General features: G+C 37.8%; 2 protein-coding genes and 1 non-coding gene across 4 annotated transcripts; 2 read left to right on the plus strand and 1 right to left on the minus strand.

Annotated features, from left to right (window-relative positions):
- Positions 1–36: 36 nt before the first annotated feature.
- Positions 37–5946, plus strand: LOC104706999 (protein SEMI-ROLLED LEAF 2). 2 transcript variants are annotated; one of them, XM_087462486.1, is made up of 18 exons: positions 37–465; positions 891–1038; positions 1203–1277; positions 1379–1494; positions 1615–1729; positions 1876–2004; positions 2108–2349; positions 2437–2633; positions 2735–3171; positions 3263–3643; positions 3742–3891; positions 3982–4060; positions 4144–4268; positions 4357–4548; positions 4673–4807; positions 4892–5017; positions 5112–5306; positions 5506–5946. In XM_087462486.1, exons 2-18 carry the CDS (start codon positions 904–906, stop codon positions 5629–5631), a joined length of 2955 nt encoding a protein of 984 aa, XP_087318612.1. In that variant the 5' UTR covers positions 37–465; positions 891–903; the 3' UTR covers positions 5632–5946. The 2 variants fall into 2 exon arrangements, with proteins under 2 accessions (XP_087318612.1, XP_087318613.1); XM_087462487.1 differs by having other exon boundaries at positions 167–465; positions 899–1038.
- Positions 5830–11843, plus strand: LOC104707000 (lon protease homolog 1, mitochondrial). The gene is made up of 19 exons (XM_010423241.2): positions 5830–6543; positions 6873–6938; positions 7334–7519; positions 7624–7689; positions 7841–7882; positions 7996–8118; positions 8203–8301; positions 8381–8446; positions 8519–8605; positions 8714–8753; positions 8929–9100; positions 9269–9393; positions 9507–9637; positions 9738–9842; positions 10000–10113; positions 10188–10355; positions 10466–10567; positions 10639–11301; positions 11397–11843. Exons 1-19 carry the CDS (start codon positions 6112–6114, stop codon positions 11577–11579), a joined length of 2970 nt encoding a protein of 989 aa, XP_010421543.1. The 5' UTR covers positions 5830–6111; the 3' UTR covers positions 11580–11843.
- LOC104709452 (uncharacterized) lies at positions 11727–16340 on the minus strand. Its single transcript, XR_015564185.1, has 6 exons — positions 15707–16340; positions 15342–15460; positions 14883–14941; positions 13167–14780; positions 12888–12999; positions 11727–12654 (listed from the first exon to the last, which is right to left on the minus strand). It is a non-coding gene; the product is annotated as an uncharacterized LOC104709452 (transcript).
- Between the last annotated feature and the right edge of the window lie 1475 nt (positions 16341–17815).

Consider the following 17815-nt stretch of genomic DNA (forward strand, 5'->3'; position numbering starts at 1 on the left):
TCAGTTTCAGGCCCTCAGGGTCAGGAGGACTTAGGTCGGACCGGATTCGGGTCATTCGTCATTCTAACTTCAACAACTTTTTTTTAATAAGCAAAAAAAAAAAAAAACCAAAATTGTTCGAATTTTTGTTGTCAACAAAGACAACAACCAACTTGTTTAGCTTCTGTTTTTTTTTTAATTGATGGAGCATTCTGACACAAGACAGAAGTACTATAGGCTAGTTCTGCTTTTTCTCTAGTGAAAAAGAGAGAGAGAGAAAAGAAAAAAAAATACATTAAAATCTGTGACAACATCTCTCACGTGCTCTCTCTCTCTCTCTAATTGCAGCAGTTTGTATCCAAATCCACGCGCCTTTTCCCTCTCTCTCTCTCTCTCTCTCTCTCTCTCTCATTAGATTAATCAAAGCTTTGAAACCAGTTTCCAGTTTCACTTCGCCTCTCCTCAGATCCGTCCCCTGGAAGCTCTGTACGTGTCTTCAAATCTCTCTTCTTTAGTTTCCTTTCATGATTTCTCGATTACCTTGGAGATTAAGCTAAATTTTTTGGGTTAGGGTTTCTTTTTAGAAATCGGGTAATGCACATTTGTGTTTTTTTTTGTCTCTCCTTCGTTTCCAAACGCATACCCAGTTTTGTTGTTCTGAACCTCTGACATATTTTTCGTCTTTTGTTTTTATATCCTCGATTTTAAAGTTTTGAATTTTGAATTTGAAAAAAAGTATTAGGTTTCTTCAATTTTTTTACTCAGAAAGTTTTTTTTTTCTTTTTCTTTTTTGCTCTTCTCCTTTGTTTTGTCTTGGTTTAGTAACTTTGGCTCCTCTAGGGTTTACAAAAAAATTGAAGCTTTCTATGTTCTCTTCTTTTAATGTTCTAACACCATCTTCTTCTGTGAAGGTTTGCAGAGAGAATGGGGTTTATCTCTAGGAATGTTTTCCCGGCGTGTGAGAGTATGTGTATTTGCTGTCCAGCTCTCAGGTCGAGATCTCGCCAGCCCGTCAAGCGTTACAAGAAATTGCTTGGTGAGATCTTCCCTAAATCCCCTGTAAGTGTGTGTCCTCCTTGAAGCTCACTTCGTTATAAAGTTTCCACTTTTCACTTGTGATTTGGTAACATCTTTGCTTCAGACTATCTGGTATAGGTTTTGATTTGAGAGTTTGTAAACGTGCTTGAGATATTTTTAACTTACTCTGTATGAATGTTCTGTAGGATGGTGCACCAAATGAAAGGAAGATTGTCAAATTGTGCGAGTATGCTGCCAAGAACCCGATCCGTATCCCTAAGGTATAGTTTTGGTTTTTGAATCTTACTACTTAGTTGGTGAGGAGGAGTCTTGTGTTTAAGTTCTGTTCAGCATACATTATTCTGTTTTGTGGCTGTCACAGATCGCTAAGTTTCTTGAAGAGAGGTGTTACAAGGACCTTCGATCTGAACAGATGAAGTTCATTAATATTGTTACCGAGGCTTACAACAAAATGCTTTGCCATTGCAAGGATCAGATGTAAGCTTTCTAATATCTGGCAGTTTTAGGAAAGCAAAATTAGTAATGCAAATTCGTAGCCTGTTTTGTTACTTCGATGATTCTTAAACACTTGCCTGTTTTGTTTTCCTCTTATTTAAGGGCTTATTTTGCTACAAGTTTGCTGAATGTGGTTACGGAACTACTTGAAAATTCAAAGCTGGACACACCGACCATTCTTGGATGCCAAACATTGACGAGGTTCATTTACAGTCAGGTAAAATGTTAATTGCAGAACATTAGGAGAACTATGCATACTGAGGCTTTGACTGATTTAACAATTCAGAATGTTCATGGCTTCTACACTTATGCTAGTCAATGTTGAAAACGTGAAATTTCTCACTCTTCATCTGCTATGAACAGGTTGATGGAACTTATACTCACAGCATTGAAAAATTTACACTCAAAGTTTGTGCATTGGCTCGTGAAGAAGGTGACGAACATCAAAAGCTGTGTCTAAGAGCATCTGGTCTGCAATGCCTTTCAGCGATGGTACTAGAACTAGTTCTTTTAGTCTTCCAAATTCAGTCAATCTTACTCCCAAAAGTTTCTGTCCGGTTTTAACAAGTTTTTATTATATTTGCTTCTTCACCAGGTGTGGTTTATGGGAGAGTTTTCGCATATATTTGCTGCTGTTGATGAGATTGTACATGCCACTCTTGACAATTACGAGGCAAACATGATTGTTCAGACCAACGAAGACAGAGAAGAGCAAAATTGTAACTGGGTAAATGAAGTGATTAGATGTGAAGGCCGAGGGACAGCAGTTTGGAATAGCCCTAGCTACTTGATTGTCAGACCAAGAACAGCAAGAAAAGATCCGACTCTGTTGACCAAGTAACTCACTTAATCCTCTGTTTGTTGCCATGATATCTTTGTATTTTTCTCTTTGCTAAGTGCCTCTTTCTCTTTTAATTGTTTTAGAGAAGAAACTGAGATGCCCAAAGTTTGGGCACAGATATGTCTTCAGAGGATGGTTGACCTGGCTAAAGAAAGCACAACTCTGCGGCAAATCTTGGATCCTATGTTCAGCTATTTCAATTCTAGACGCCAATGGACTCCCCCAAATGGGCTGGCCATGATAGTTCTCTCTGATGCAGTATACTTGATGGAAACCTCTGGTATCTTCTTTATGTCTTGTCTTGTTTTCTTAGAATATTGGGTTTTTGTCTAGACACCTTTTTGTATAAACCTCATAGCTGTGTTTCTTTATATATATTAGGGAGTCAGCAATTGGTGTTGTCGACTGTTGTACGTCATCTTGACAATAAGCATGTTGCCAATGACCCTGAGCTCAAGGCTTATATCATACAAGTTGCTGGTTGTCTAGCAAAGCTGATCAGGACCAGCTCGTATCTTAGGGACATAAGTTTTGTTAATGACTTGTGTCGGCACCTGAGGAAAAGCTTTCAGGCAACAGCTAGATCAATTGGTGATGAGGAACTCAACTTGAACGTGATGCTTCAAAATTCTATTGAAGATTGTCTGCGGGAGATAGCCATAGGAATTGTTAATACACAGCCCCTATTCGATATGATGGCTGTTTCAGTCGAGGAACTTCCTTCTTCAGGAATTGTTTCACGCGCAGCGGTTGGATCGCTGTTGATACTTGCTCATGCAATGTCTTCAGCATTATCTCCATCTATGCGTTCACAACAGGTGAACTATAGTTTTTTTTTTTTTTTTGTTTCTTCGTAGTTTCTAACATCATCTTTACAGATTATTTAATACTTATTTTAATTTTATACAGGTTTTCCCAGATGGACTTCTTGATGCGCTTCTAAAAGCAATGCTGCATCCAAATGTCGAAACCCGTGTAGGAGCGCATGAAATATTTTCAGTAATACTGTTGCAAAGTTCTGGTCAGTCTCAGGCTGGACTTGCATCAGTGAGAGCTTCTGGCTATCTTAATGAATCAAGAAACTGGAGGAGTGATACAACATCTGCCTTCACATCTATTACTGCTCGATTAGACAAGCTCAGGAAGGAGAAGGATGGTGCCAAGATTGAGAAGAACGGTTATAATAATAATACTCACGAAGATCTTAAGAACTACAAATCGTCCCCAAACTTTCACAAGTTGAATTCCATAATCGATAGGACTGCTGGATTTATTAATCTAGCTGATATGGTAACATTTTTTTCTTTGCTTACAATTGGATGTTATGTGCTATAGGACCATCACATGTTTATGTTTATGCAATTGTGTGATACTGTCTGGTGATGCAGTTACCATCAATGATGAAGTTTACAGAAGATCAAATCGGGCAATTGTTATCTGCATTTTGGATACAATCGACTCTTCCTGATATCTTACCTTCCAACATTGAAGCTATTGCTCATTCTATCAGCTTGGTGCTTCTTTCCTTGCGATTGAAGGTCAACATAAAGTTTCTCCTCTTTTCTGGCTCTTAATGTTTCACTTTCATGATGCCATACTTAACCTCTCATGATCATTTTTTATTGCAGAATCCTGATGACGGGCTTGTTGTTCGAGCCTTCCAGCTGCTCTTCTCATTGAGGAATCTTTCTTTGGATCTTAATAACGGTTTTGATTCATGATAATACTCTCTTAAATTGATCAAAGTTTTAGAAATGGCTTATGAGCAACCAAACTTTCTTCATTGCCAGGCACATTACCCACAGTTTGCAAGCGGTTGATCCTTGTTTTATCCACAAGTACGCTGATGTTCGCTGCCAAAATATATCAGATCCCTCATATTTGTGAAATGCTGAAGACTCAAGTTCCTGGTGATGTGAGTTCTCAAATGTGTTGTTTCAGTTATTATTTTCATCCATGGAGATTGTGTAACATAACTTGATTATGTGCTCTATTTTTTTCAGGTGGATCCCTATCTATTCATTGGCGATGACTTACAACTTCACGTAAGACCACAGGCGAATATGAAAGATTTTGGGTCCTTAGGTGATAGCCAGATGGCTACTTCAATGCTGTTTGAGATGCGAAGCAAAGTAGAACTGTCCAACACTATTATAACCAATATCGTCGCCAAAAATCTACATAAGATTTCTAAGGTAATTCTTGTATTTTCTGTTTCTCAGTGAGCATTAGCTCTGATCAATGGCTTTAGGAACCAGAAAAAAGTATAAACCTGGTGATTCTTGTGCTGATTTGCTTTTTATATATTTTCTTGTTAAGCTTGAGGAAGCTGATGTGAAGATGCAACTCTCGGAGCCATTCACACCTGATGATGCCTTTATGTTTGGATCACGGCCAAATGTTGAACCTCAACCAAACCAAAGTATCTCTAAGGAATCGCTATCCTTCGATGAGGTAAACTATTCTCTGAAGACCCATATTCGTTGGGATTTTGATGATAAAAGGAACTGTAAACACTTGTGTTTCTTTTTATCACAGGACATACCTGCAGGTTCAATGGCTGAGGACGAAGTGACGAGTGAACTCTCTGTGCGTTTTCCCCCAAGAGGATCTCCTTCACCATCTATTCCCCAAGTTATCAGCATTGGCCAGCTTATGGAATCTGTAAGTGTAGACCACATTCGGCATAAAGAAGAAACTGGCTGATAAATATATCTGTGTTGTCTGTCTTATGATTGGTTTGTGATTTGTTGTCTAGGCACTTGAGGTGGCTGGTCAAGTGGTTGTGTCATCTGTCTCTACTTCACCGCTTCCTTATGACACAATGACTAACCGCTGTGAAACTTTTGGGACTGGTACTAGACAGAAGCTCTCAAGGTGGTTGGCTACTGAGAACCGCCAGATGAATGGTCTCTACAGAAACTCACCAGAGGAATCATATGCACTTGAGAAGGTACGTAACAGTGAGTAGGATATATTTTTTTGCCTACCAAACCTACTTATAGTAAACAGATTAGAACTACAAACTGTTAAAACTTGCTGTGGTCCTCAATAATAGTGAGAAAGGTCTTAACTTTATGATACCATCTGGTGAAGAGAAAGGTTTGAAACGTTATTATACGAGGCTTAGACGTTGATACGCTGTGTTACAGGTAGTAGAAGATGGGAACATCTATGGGAGAGAATCTGGAGTGTTGCAGGATTCATGGTCCATGATGAGACTACCTCCAGCTAGTCCGTTTGACAATTTCCTCAAAGCAGCAGGAGCCGGAAGATGATTCAACTAACTTGATGATATATATAAATCTTTGTAGAAAGTGTGTAATCTTGTTGTTGTTATTGGGTTTGTAGAGAGCTAACTATCTAGGCACAAGCACGATGCTTCTCTGTTTCAAAACAGACACAGACACATGTCACATGTGGTAGTGAAATCTAGAATCAGTAGTAGTAGTAAGGAATGCCGTTAGGACAAGAATGTTACTGTTGTTGTTATGATCCATCCATTAGAGAACGAACCAATGCTCTATCTACTAGTATAATGTATCAGATTCTCTATATTAAACTCATCATCAAACAAAATCGATGATTTAAAAGTTCATATCTTTTACTAATGACGGTGAACTAGACTGGCCCGGTTTAGGTTCCAATGAACCGACATTAAAAACGACGGCGTATTTGTCGTAAAGCAAAATGGTGGTGTTGTTCTCTCTCTCTCTCTCTCTGCCTTTAAAATTGGGGTTTTGCTTCGTCGGGGGTTTATGAAGGGCTTTGATAGTAATCTTCGTCTACAGGCTTCTTCTTCTCCAGAATTCTCCAATGGTTTCTTGCCTAAAAGGCAAAACTTTATAAACCTCAATCTCAGAAATTGCTATCACAGATCTTTCTCTCCCACCATGTTAAAGCTCTTCACTTCTTCCGCTTCTCGAGTCCATCATTTGACTCCGGCAATTAGGGTCGGGTCTACTACCCCTGTGGAGTCTCCATTGTTCAAAGCGTTGAGTCAGCTTACTGGGTGGAACCGGCGATCTGCTTCTTTAGGTCAACGTGTTTTCTTCTGCTCCGAGCCTACCGATGGAGAGGTGGCGGCTGAGGCTGAAGCTAAGGCGGTCGAGTCCGATTCTGAAGGTTCTGACTCAAAATCGTCGTCTGCGATTGTGCCCACTAACCCTAGGCCCGAGGATTGTTTAACGGTTAGTTTAATTTTTGTAGGATTATGGCTTTGGTCTTTCTAATCGCAATGTATATATATGCTTTGATGGATCGTTGGCAGTTCAACTCTAGAGGCAAAATCTTATCCTTGCTGAAATGATAACAAAGTTTTAAACGTTGGTCTTATGAGATGCTTTTCATCTTTGTTGAAGCTTGTGATATTGTATGCTGTTCCATGGTGGTTTTGTATTGCTTTTTTTGAATTTGGATTTGGTGGTTTTTAGTTATTAGTCAGAGCAAAACCAGAGGCTTTTGTTTGTGACTAATATACATTTCAGTTAGACTTCTGATTTGTGTTGTTAAATTGCAGGTTCTAGCATTGCCGGTGCCGCATAGGCCTCTTTTTCCTGGTTTTTACATGCCAATCTATGTCAAGGTATGTCAATTCATCCTTTTCTGGCCATTCAACATTTTGTTAAGATGTTTATCCCCAAAAATTTCATTGAATTCTCTCTATGGTGGACTGTATCTAGCCTTAGAACTAGACTCAGTAGACCCAGCATCACCAATTACCAAAGTTGACACCTCAGGTTCTTTGAAATCTGCTGGTTATTTTTCTAGTATATATAAATATTTTAGCGGCATTTGATGCATTATTAACTACCTCATTGTTTCTTATATTATAATCTTTCCTGTTTGGTTCATTTGATGAATGTGGGCAAACTTGCTAGAACTATTTCTCTCTAACTATAGTGGTAACATTAACTTTATAGCTTGGGAGATGCGCATTTTTTTGCCTCTGACCGCCATGTGCTTTTTTCTGGTGTGCAGGATCCTAAAGTACTCGCAGCCTTACAGGAGAGCAGAAGACGACAAGCTCCATATGCAGGAGCTTTCCTTCTGAAGGATGACCCATCAGCTGATTCATCTTCAAGCACTGATGCAGAAAAAAATATAAATGAGCTAAAAGGGAAAGAGTTACTTAACCGGCTTCACGAAGTTGGCACACTTGCTCAGGTAGTGTTGCTGCTACTTCTCTTTAATGTCTGTTTCTTATCTGTGTGATCAAAACCAAATAGCATAACTAGCATTACATTACAATTTCCTTGCTGATTTTCCAGATTTCAAGTATCCAAGGTGACCAAGTTATCCTTGTTGGTCATAGGCGACTTCGCATAACAGAGATGGTAAGTCGGTAGAGTAACAGGGTTTTTCATACATGGTAGAATTTCAGTTAAGAAAGAATTCAAAGTTCAAATGCCTAGCGATTACACCTTTTGTGTCCTTTGGTTGATCGAGTTACTTTTTATTAAGGGAGAATTTTTTTTCTTTATACAGGTGAGTGAGGAACCACTTACCGTCAAAGTCGATCATCTTAAGGTATAATTATGCTTTTATGCTTTTCCTCTTATGATATGAGACTTCTGTTTGATTTTTCCTTTTTCTTTTTGAAATTATTAAGTCAGGAACCTTTTTTCTTGTTCTCTGTGCAGGATAACCCATTTGACATGGACGATGATGTCATCAAGGCAACATCCTTTGAAGTTATTTCAACGCTTAGGGATGTACTTAAGACAAGTTCACTATGGAGAGATCACGTTCAGACATATACCCAGGCATGTTCTCTTCATAATTTTCACATGTGCAGGTAAAAACTTTCAGGACACCTGTCTTAGTAGATTTCTTTCAAACTTGTGTAGCATATAGGTGATTTCACGTATCCACGATTAGCCGATTTTGGAGCTGCGATATGTGGTGCAAATAGGCACCAAGCTCAAGAAGTTCTTGAAGAACTGGATGTAAGTAGTTACACTATTCTTGTAGTTGTATGGGTTTCCATTCTTGTTCAATCTCTCATCTCTACCTTTATTGACCCAGGTTCACAAACGTCTGCGGTTGACGCTGGAATTGATGAAAAAAGAAATGGAAATTAGCAAGATTCAGGTACTATTTCTGGGGCTACTTATCCGCTAGCTGTTTGAATGAAATATGATTCAAATCTTTTGAGCCATATAGGAAACCATAGCAAAAGCAATTGAAGAAAAAATTAGCGGTGAGCAACGCCGGTACTTACTAAATGAGCAGCTCAAGGCTATAAAGAAGGTATGTTTCATCCCGCTTCACAAATTTTGCTTGTATTTTTCGTCAACTCAACATAATGTCAGTGGTTTATATCATATTTGGTTTATTCATTTAAGTGATCCAATGCAGGAGCTTGGTGTGGAGACCGATGATAAATCTGCACTTTCTGGTCGGTACTAACTTAGTATCTTCAATTTTATGTATTCATTTATATCACCGTTAGAGATTTATAATTTCACTGCCTTATGCATTCATGAGGCGTCAGTGTCTTTGGTATGAGTTCAGAGACCAGTATACTTTTATTTGTAAGACAATTGCACCTGATATTCTGTTTATTACTGCAGCAAAGTTTAAGGAAAGGATTGAGCCTAACAAGGAAAAAATTCCAGCGCATGTTTTACAAGTCATAGAAGAAGAGCTTACAAAACTGCAGCTGTTAGAGGCGAGTTCAAGCGAGTTTAACGTGACCCGTAACTACCTAGATTGGTTGACCATATTACCATGGGGAAATTTCAGGTATTTTACTCTTGCTTTATCTTGTAACTTTATTATTTAAGTAAAGCAGCAGCTAGTATTTATAAGGGACTAACAAAGAGAGGGATGAGCATCCGTGCTCGTCACATGGCACCATATGTATTTGCTTTGTGTTCACTGATTGAGGAATCTATTTTATTAAATTTGCAGTGATGAAAATTTTGATGTTGTGCGGGCACAAAAAATTCTGGACGAGGATCACTATGGGTTATCTGACGTAAAGGAAAGAATACTGGAATTTATTGCAGTTGGAAGACTTAGAGGCACTTCACAAGGTATGATACTTGCACAGTAGTTGTGGCCCCTTTCTGATTGATTTTGAATGATAAAAAAGAACTTGTCCTGGTCTATAAGCCTGCAACTAAAATTTGAGTGTATGTGTCACCAGGGAAAATCATCTGCCTCTCCGGCCCTCCTGGAGTAGGTAAAACTAGTATTGGTCGTTCTATCGCACGCGCTCTTAATCGCAAGTTTTTCCGGTTCTCTGTTGGAGGGTTAGCAGATGTCGCTGAGATCAAGGTATAACTCATTTTTTTCTTTACTTGCAAAGTTTAGTCAAATGATTTTGATTAAATTCTGTCATAGAAACAATAAATCATTCTCGTAATAACGTGTTTAGGGGCATCGTCGAACATATGTTGGCGCCATGCCTGGAAAGATGGTGCAATGTCTAAAGAGTGTAGGGACATCAAATCCTCTTGTTCTAATCGATGAGATTGATAAGGTAATATATCTTTACTATTGTGAGTTTGTGACTAGCTTCCTGAAGTTGGTAGTCACACATATGTACCTTCTTTTATGCCATCGATACAATACTGTTCATCATTAGTTAAGAAAGTCAAGTTTCTCTGCAATAAAAGTGTTATATTGTTCCTTGGCAGCTTGGGAAAGGCCATGCTGGTGACCCAGCCAGTGCTTTGTTGGAGCTTCTGGATCCAGAGCAAAATGCAAATTTTTTGGACCACTATCTCGACGTTACTATTGACCTATCAAAGGTTATTAATGTGGATACCATTTTGTTTCATATGGTTCTAGGATGCCTGTGAATTGCTGATCCATTTCCCTACAGGTTTTATTTGTGTGCACAGCAAATGTGATAGACATGATTCCAAATCCTCTGCTAGACAGAATGGAGGTGATTTCTATTGCTGGGTATATTACTGATGAGAAAGTTCATATCGCAAGAGACTATTTGGAAAAAACTGCACGTGGAGATTGTGGCGTCAAACCTGAACAGGTCTCACTTTAATCTTATTCTCCAACTGTGTCTGCTTCTAACTTCGGGTAGTAATTGTCAATGAATCACATACTTTTAGGATTTGCTCAAATTGTTCATACTATCTGCAGGTTGAGGTGAGTGATGCAGCTCTTCTTTCCTTGATAGAAAATTACTGCAGAGAAGCAGGTGTCAGGAATCTCCAGAAACAGATCGAGAAGATTTACCGTAAGGTAAGTTTTGCTACAAGACTCTGAATGGTTTCCTTAAGCCCCCAAAATCTAACATCATTTTTCTTTTGTAGATTGCTCTTAAATTAGTGCGTGCAGGAGCGGTCGCTGAAGAGCCTGCAGTTGCAATTGATCCCGAAGAAGCTGAAATTGTGGCCGAAGTCGGCGTAGAATCCCCAGAGAACCATACTGACAAAGAAATCCCTGTGTCCTCTGATTCTTCATTGGAAGAATCAAATGAAGAGGCTCAATCCGAGAAGATGGCGATTGAAAAGGTAATGATTGATGAATCAAACCTTGCTGATTATGTAGGAAAACCGGTATTCCATGCAGAGAAGCTATATGAGCAGACACCGGTAGGTGTTGTGATGGGTCTAGCTTGGACATCAATGGGTGGTTCAACATTGTACATAGAGACAACTGTTGTGGAGGACGGGGAAGGTAAAGGTGGCCTGAATATAACGGGTCAGCTCGGTGATGTGATGAAAGAAAGCGCACAAATTGCTCACACAGTCGCTAGAAAGATAATGCTAGAGAAAGAACCAGAGAATCAGTTCTTTGCAAACTCCAAGCTTCATCTCCATGTCCCTGCAGGAGCCACCCCCAAGGACGGTCCAAGTGCAGGCTGCACCATGATCACATCTTTATTATCACTTGCCACGAAGAAACCAGTTAGAAAGGATCTTGCAATGACCGGAGAAGTTACACTAACTGGAAGAATTCTTCCTATTGGTGGGGTAAGTTAGCAACTCCAGACGTCTCTCACTCTGTTAATTCTTTATTTTTGACATTTTACCGAATTGCTGCAAGTTTCTTACACAAAATCTCTCAGGTGAAGGAGAAAACTATAGCGGCTAGGCGAAGTGAGATTAAAACAATAATATTTCCGGAGGCAAACCGAAGAGACTTTGATGAGCTGGCGGAGAATGTGAAAGAAGGGCTTGAAGTTCACTTTGTGGATGATTATGGAAAGATCTTTGAGCTCGCCTTTGGCTATGACAAACAAGAAGACTGAAACAACAACAGACGAGTCAAATTCACCCTCGTCATCATTTGTTGTCTCCCATCTAAACAACAAGACCATTCTTATTCATTCACTTTTCTTTTTCATTCAAGAAGAAAGTTATTTGTGTAACACTTAAGTCTATCAACTGTTGGTATCTTGGCGGAAGCAAGATTTACTCATACTTAATAACAGACTATTACATTAGAACGAAAGAAGGAGAATTATCCTATTATTTGCATTTTTTTTTCATTCAATAAAAGTGGAAACATAAAAGAAGGAATGCTCATATTATACATCGTGTGAGAGAATGCTCCTCGATATCGGCTACTTACACTTCATCTCGATTCTCATGTCAGAGAAACTATCAGAAGAAGCATCTAAAAACAAACACCAGAAGAATCTAGAATACCGAGAGAAGATCAGGGCTCTACTAAAGCAGAAACTAACCCTTCCCTTTGCCTCCATGTTCTTCTTTGAGTACCTGAGACAAGATCATTAACTAAATCATCAACTAACGTAGATACTATCTCTCCCTCAATGTCAATGCCTTCTTCATACGTCTCTTTCTCGAAATCAAGCCATCTCCCTTCGAAACTGCTCATCTCTTTGTCAACAAGCTCATCCATCATCATCTCTCTCATCTTCTTTAACCCATGAATCTCTCTGTTCAGTTCTTCTGCTAACCAATCTCTTTGTTCAAACAAAAACCCGCCCTTGCCTAATAGCCCCTTGCAGCTACCCATAAACATCCGCTCGCACTTGAGCGCTAAGCACTTATTGACAAAATCAAACAGTGTCTTTCTGTTGATTTTGGCTGCTGTTGCTTCTCCTCGGCCTTCCATTTCATCAAAGAGGCTCGCAGGTAAAATGTCAGTGGCCATTCCCAGAGCAAATTCTTTCACCAACAGTTGGTCAGACCTGAGGATCTCGGATATGTACCCAAGCTCCCAGTCGAGCCTTTCTTCACCTTCTGAACAACTCAGTGTTATTACAGATTCTGAGAGCTCGGACTCGTCTTGTAATTGGTGCGACTCATTTGATGAAAACCAGGTGGGTTCTTGGTCTGATGAGGACTGTATTGTCCCTGTAAAGCCCAAAGCGTTAGACAGGATCAAAGTAGCCGCAAATCTAGCTTTCATGTAAGCCATCAGTTCCTATTGAGTGCAAACAGTGTTTTCGCACAATACATGTATCTTAGGGATTCAAGTTTTGCAGGCTGAAATGTTGACTTTATAATATGTATTGATCTTATTGATTCGGTGGGACTTGGGAGAAAGAAAACTAAACATTTTTTTGTAAAGTATTGAGAAAACAAACCGTATTCTGCGGACTGTCTGCAATCTAAGAAACCCTTGCTGCAGGAGCTTCTGAGATCATCTGCTTCAGTTACAGTGCTAATGCTGCTAACTTCGAGCTCTTCTGCTTGTATCTTTATTTTCAGAAGAAATTATACAAAACATAATTAGTTAGAAAGCCTTAAATAACCTAAATATATATACAAGTAGAAACAGTGCCGGTCTAAAACTATAGAATGCAAAATATGACTAATAAGAATTTGCATACTTAATCTCTTAGATGCATTAGGAAGGAACTAACCTGGAATTTTTGTTTGTCATAGAATGAAGTGCAGTCAGAAACAGATTCACTCTCCGATAAAACTTTATCCAGACCGTTTTGAGTCGACTTTTCATATTCTGATGCAGATGAAATCATCCCGTTCACCTCATCCTTTGGAATGGACCATGAAGACTCTTCTTCGGTCAGGCTACAGCTAGAAGACTCAAGCTTAGAAGTCAGCTCTCTGAGCTTTTGCTCCAACAAAACATTTAAGGAATCGCCGCCAATCACTTTGAAACTAACTGCAGATTCTGTGTCTTGATCAATTCCTTGGGAGGAAGATAGTGAATCAGATGATAAGCCTTTGATGGGGGATGAGAATGTGAACGAAATCACATCCATTTCCTTTTTCCGATCATTTTTGCCTTTGCTCAAGCCACCATCAATGGTGATGTTACATTTGATCAAATTTTCACTCCTTTTGGTCCGTTTATCATCAGAGATTCCAGATTTTTGCATCCCATTAGGGAGCTTTTTGCTCCGGGGAAGAGTCTTTTTGCGTGACAAAGATAAAGAAGTATTCTTTTCCATCGCGGCCGTTGTTAAACCCGAGTGCTTTGATAACGATCCACTTTCCACTGGACACTTGTTTACAACTTTGTTATTTACTTTGCTGCTTTTTTGGTTCGAAACAGAGGTCGTTGAAGGTTGGTTGTCTCTGCAGTTCTGTTTCTGGTTATTCTGCTTAAGCATACTCTTTCCCATGCTGATGGGAGCTCCTCTAAGACCATTCTGGCTTTTGACTATACACTTTTTAGCTTCTGCCTTCTCCTTTTGGTTTGCAGAGTTTCTGGTGACACTTACGGGCGTTGTACTGGCTTTTGCTTGTGCGGATACATAAGATGATGGCTTCATTTTACCCTTCAAACCATCAGAACTGATTTTTCCCATGAACTTACTAGTTGACGGCGTCATGAGTGATGTTGAGGTTCTCTTCTCGTTCTGCTTTCCTCTTTGGTACTTAAGGTTAAAGTTATCATTGGAGACTTGACGGCTAGACATTTTCTGTGCAGCTTCTAATTTCTCTCTTAAATCTTGAATCCTCATAGGAACTGATGAAGGAGAATTAGATGGCGAAAACCGCGTTCTAGCAACCATCCTAGGACTTGGGTCAATTATTCTTGAAGCCGCTTCCATTACATAAATAGGGTTCCTGGATGGGACAAACCCAGGACTCCGGATAGGAGACAGGTGTCTATTGTTGGTAACACATATTGGTTTAGCCGACCTGGGGGGAAAAGTCTCAGATTGAAACCGCTCAATCGGTTGGTTGCGCCCATTATTTGTTCTTGAATCCAAACGGTCCCAGGAAATACCATCATAGTCAGTACGGAGATTTACATAACCAAGATTCTCATATGCATCCCATCTGTTGGTGTTTCGTGAAGGTCTGAGGAAAAACGGATCAAGATCGGGATTGAACCGAGGTTCCTGGACATTTGGTACCGGTAGAGACTCTAAACCCATAAGCCTCGCAACCACACTTGGGGCTCTTGTCCCCTGTCCATCATCACTGGTAACAGAAGATGCACAACAGCTCGAGTCACTTATCGGGTTGTAACTTGAACTCTTTCCAGTCTCATCAACCTCAACCTGTACAAAAGATAACATCAAACCAAATTTGTTCCTTTCATCCGCTAAACTAAGACTAAAGCCACTTGACAAAAACAAGGGAATAGTATTGAGATAACTCACAAGAGAAACCTTCGACTTCAAGAGGTTTTGAGCAGTCTGTTTTATCTGCTTTGATTCTTCTGGTACAAAAACAAGAAGAAGAAGGAACTTGAGATTACTTACTAGAATCGAAACAAAGATCGAATCATACTTTCTTATATACACAGCATTATAAAACAAATGAATCAAAACTTGTTATTAAACAATAACCAATTCTTCCAAACAAGAAGTACATCGTCTTAGACCAACTATTTCTGAATGTCACAGAATTCACAAGAACTGAACCAAACATTTCTAACTATTTGTAAGCATTTACAAAAACAAGAACAGCATTGTCTGTAATCATAATAAAATCTCATTCAAACAAGAAGTACATTGTCTTAGACCAAACATTTCTACATGCCACAGGATTCACAAGAACTTAACCAAATCTTTAAAACTATTTTCTGAGCATTACAAAGGCAAATACTGCAGACTCACCTGAGAGTTCCGAGCTGCTGGAAGAGAAGAGCTTCTTACGAGATTTCCCAGGCCAATCGATTAAATTAAAAAAACCTCCTCTGGATCGTTTCCTTTCAACAACTTCCATTTTATTTCATCTACAGATAAACAATCACTAGAATCACTTCCCTGGGATGTAACTAGCAAGATGCAGCAACATATAATCTTGATTCCAAAACAGCACATAACCAAACGAAACCGCACCAAGAAAAACCGCATAAACCTCAATAATTCACCCCAACTCTTAGCTGAACTAAAAGAAGATTAAGACAGTTCAATTCTAATCTAACATTCAGATAAGGCCACCACAGGATAATACAGATCAAACATGAACCCAATATTACCTATCGTTTAACTTCAGATGCCAAAGGCGTCAACTTTAACTTATGGGCTCATCCCATTTGAGTTAATTCCAGACACCCTTGTGGGGAAATCAACCGAATTCGAAGATTTTGAGACGCTAACAGAAAAATGTGACAACGGGAAACAAAAACCCAGAAATGCTGCGGACTGTTCACGCACAAAATCGATTAAAAATCTAAACTTTAGCGTCTAACCAGAAGATCTATCTAGCCCTAAAAGCTAGCAAACAACACTAAGGGGTAGGGGGTGGTCTTGTGTTCCTCAAACACAGTAATTGAGAGAATTGAAATTGATGAAAAGGTTTTAAAACACCAATGAATCTTAGAAGAAAGAGAGATTCTTGAGAAATGGGTCAGATCAGGGAAAAGGTTAAATCAAACGAGGACGAAGTAAAGATAGTTTTTTTAAGATTTGGGATTTGTGATTTGGGATTGGGGTAGAGAAGACAGACCAATAGATGTGCAGACGCAGCAGAGAACTCTGAACAAAAAAAAAAAAAAAAAAAAAAAAAAAAAAAAAAAAAACAGATACTTCAGTATGGATTGATGTGACAAGAGAAGAGAGCGAAGGAGTGAGAGATATGAGAGAGAAACAGAATCTTTGAATTTTCCAGTCTCTCACTCCACCTCTGAAACAAATATTAATAAACTTTTTTATGTTTATTTTTATAATTTTGTTGTCTCGAATTTATTGTTTACACCTTTCAAGTAAAATTATAAATAAAAAAGTTACTTACATATTAATGATCTAAATAAATGGTTATAGCAGATAAAACTATATGAGTGTAAATGGTAACCGCTAAATCTAGCTGAAATTCGACTGAATTATTAAATATGGTTAAATTTCGTTGAATTTAGCTGAACTTTAAAAAAATATAATATAACTAAACTTATACAAATATTACTTACAGAAATTTGTTGTGAATCATAGTAGTTAAATGAATAATTGTAAATATTTAATTTGAAATTTTATATCTTTAGTAAGCTTCCTAACATAACAATTATATTAAAAAATAAGTTGTTGCAAATAATAATTCTTTGTTTAGTTTTTCGTATAAAAAATAAAATATATTAAATTAATAAATAATCCTACTATAATAATTGAGAAGTATATTTATAAAAATAACATTTAAAGTGTAAAAAATTACATTGGAATGCCATTAAAAATAGTAAAAAAATAGTTAGGGGAGGTATTGGTTTAGAATTTAGAAAGAATTTTAATGACTTTAAAAGTTAGGTAAAATATGTTGTTATTCAATCAAGACTTTTAAAAACGCTTTAAAAATTTGGTGTTATTGGTTGTGGATTTGTAAAAAGTTATCTAAAATCTTGATAAATCTAGTGTTATTGGATTAAGAGTTTTATAAAGTCATTAAAAGTTTTATGTTATTCAAGTAAAACAAAAGAATCTCGGATTGTTAATGAATTCAAATTTTATGTTATTGGTTTAGGATTTTATATCATTTCTTTCATAACAAAAGTCATGAAAACTCTTTCATCAAATAGAAAGATTTTACAAGATTAGAAAAAACAAATCATCAAGATTTTAAAAAACTTCCTAAACAATCTCTTAGAATCCTTCATTTTTAACTTTCAATTTTCTATGATTCTAACAATCAGCAAGAACATAAAGTCATTAAAATTCTTTCTAAATCCTAAACCAATACCTCCCCCTTAGGATCCTTAAGGATAATTAAGACAATTTAACTAGGATAAATAAAAAATTAGTATATTAAAAATAAGATATTTAGAAATATCCATTCAGTTAAACAACTAAGATTTTTACAGATTTTATAAAGATTTTTTTGGTAATTCTGCAGCAATAATCTGATTGTACTAGGTTGGATGAATTACTAATAATAAATAACAAAAAAAATATTTCAAATTTAATTCAAATAAAATCTTGAGGCCCACAGTTTAACGTGGGTTAATACCTAGTAGAATGTAATGGAACCACTGTGATAAAACATCAAAAATTTCACAACAATTCCATAAATACAAATGATGTAATGGTATTTATTTCAATTCCTTAATAATTCCACATATACATGTTATAATTTACAATCTATATCGTTTTTTATATAAATTGTA

Source organism: Camelina sativa, chromosome 8, assembly GCF_030686135.1.
Source record: "Camelina sativa cultivar CO46 ecotype springtype chromosome 8, ASM3068613v1".
Classification (NCBI taxonomy): Eukaryota; Viridiplantae; Streptophyta; class Magnoliopsida; order Brassicales; family Brassicaceae; genus Camelina; species Camelina sativa.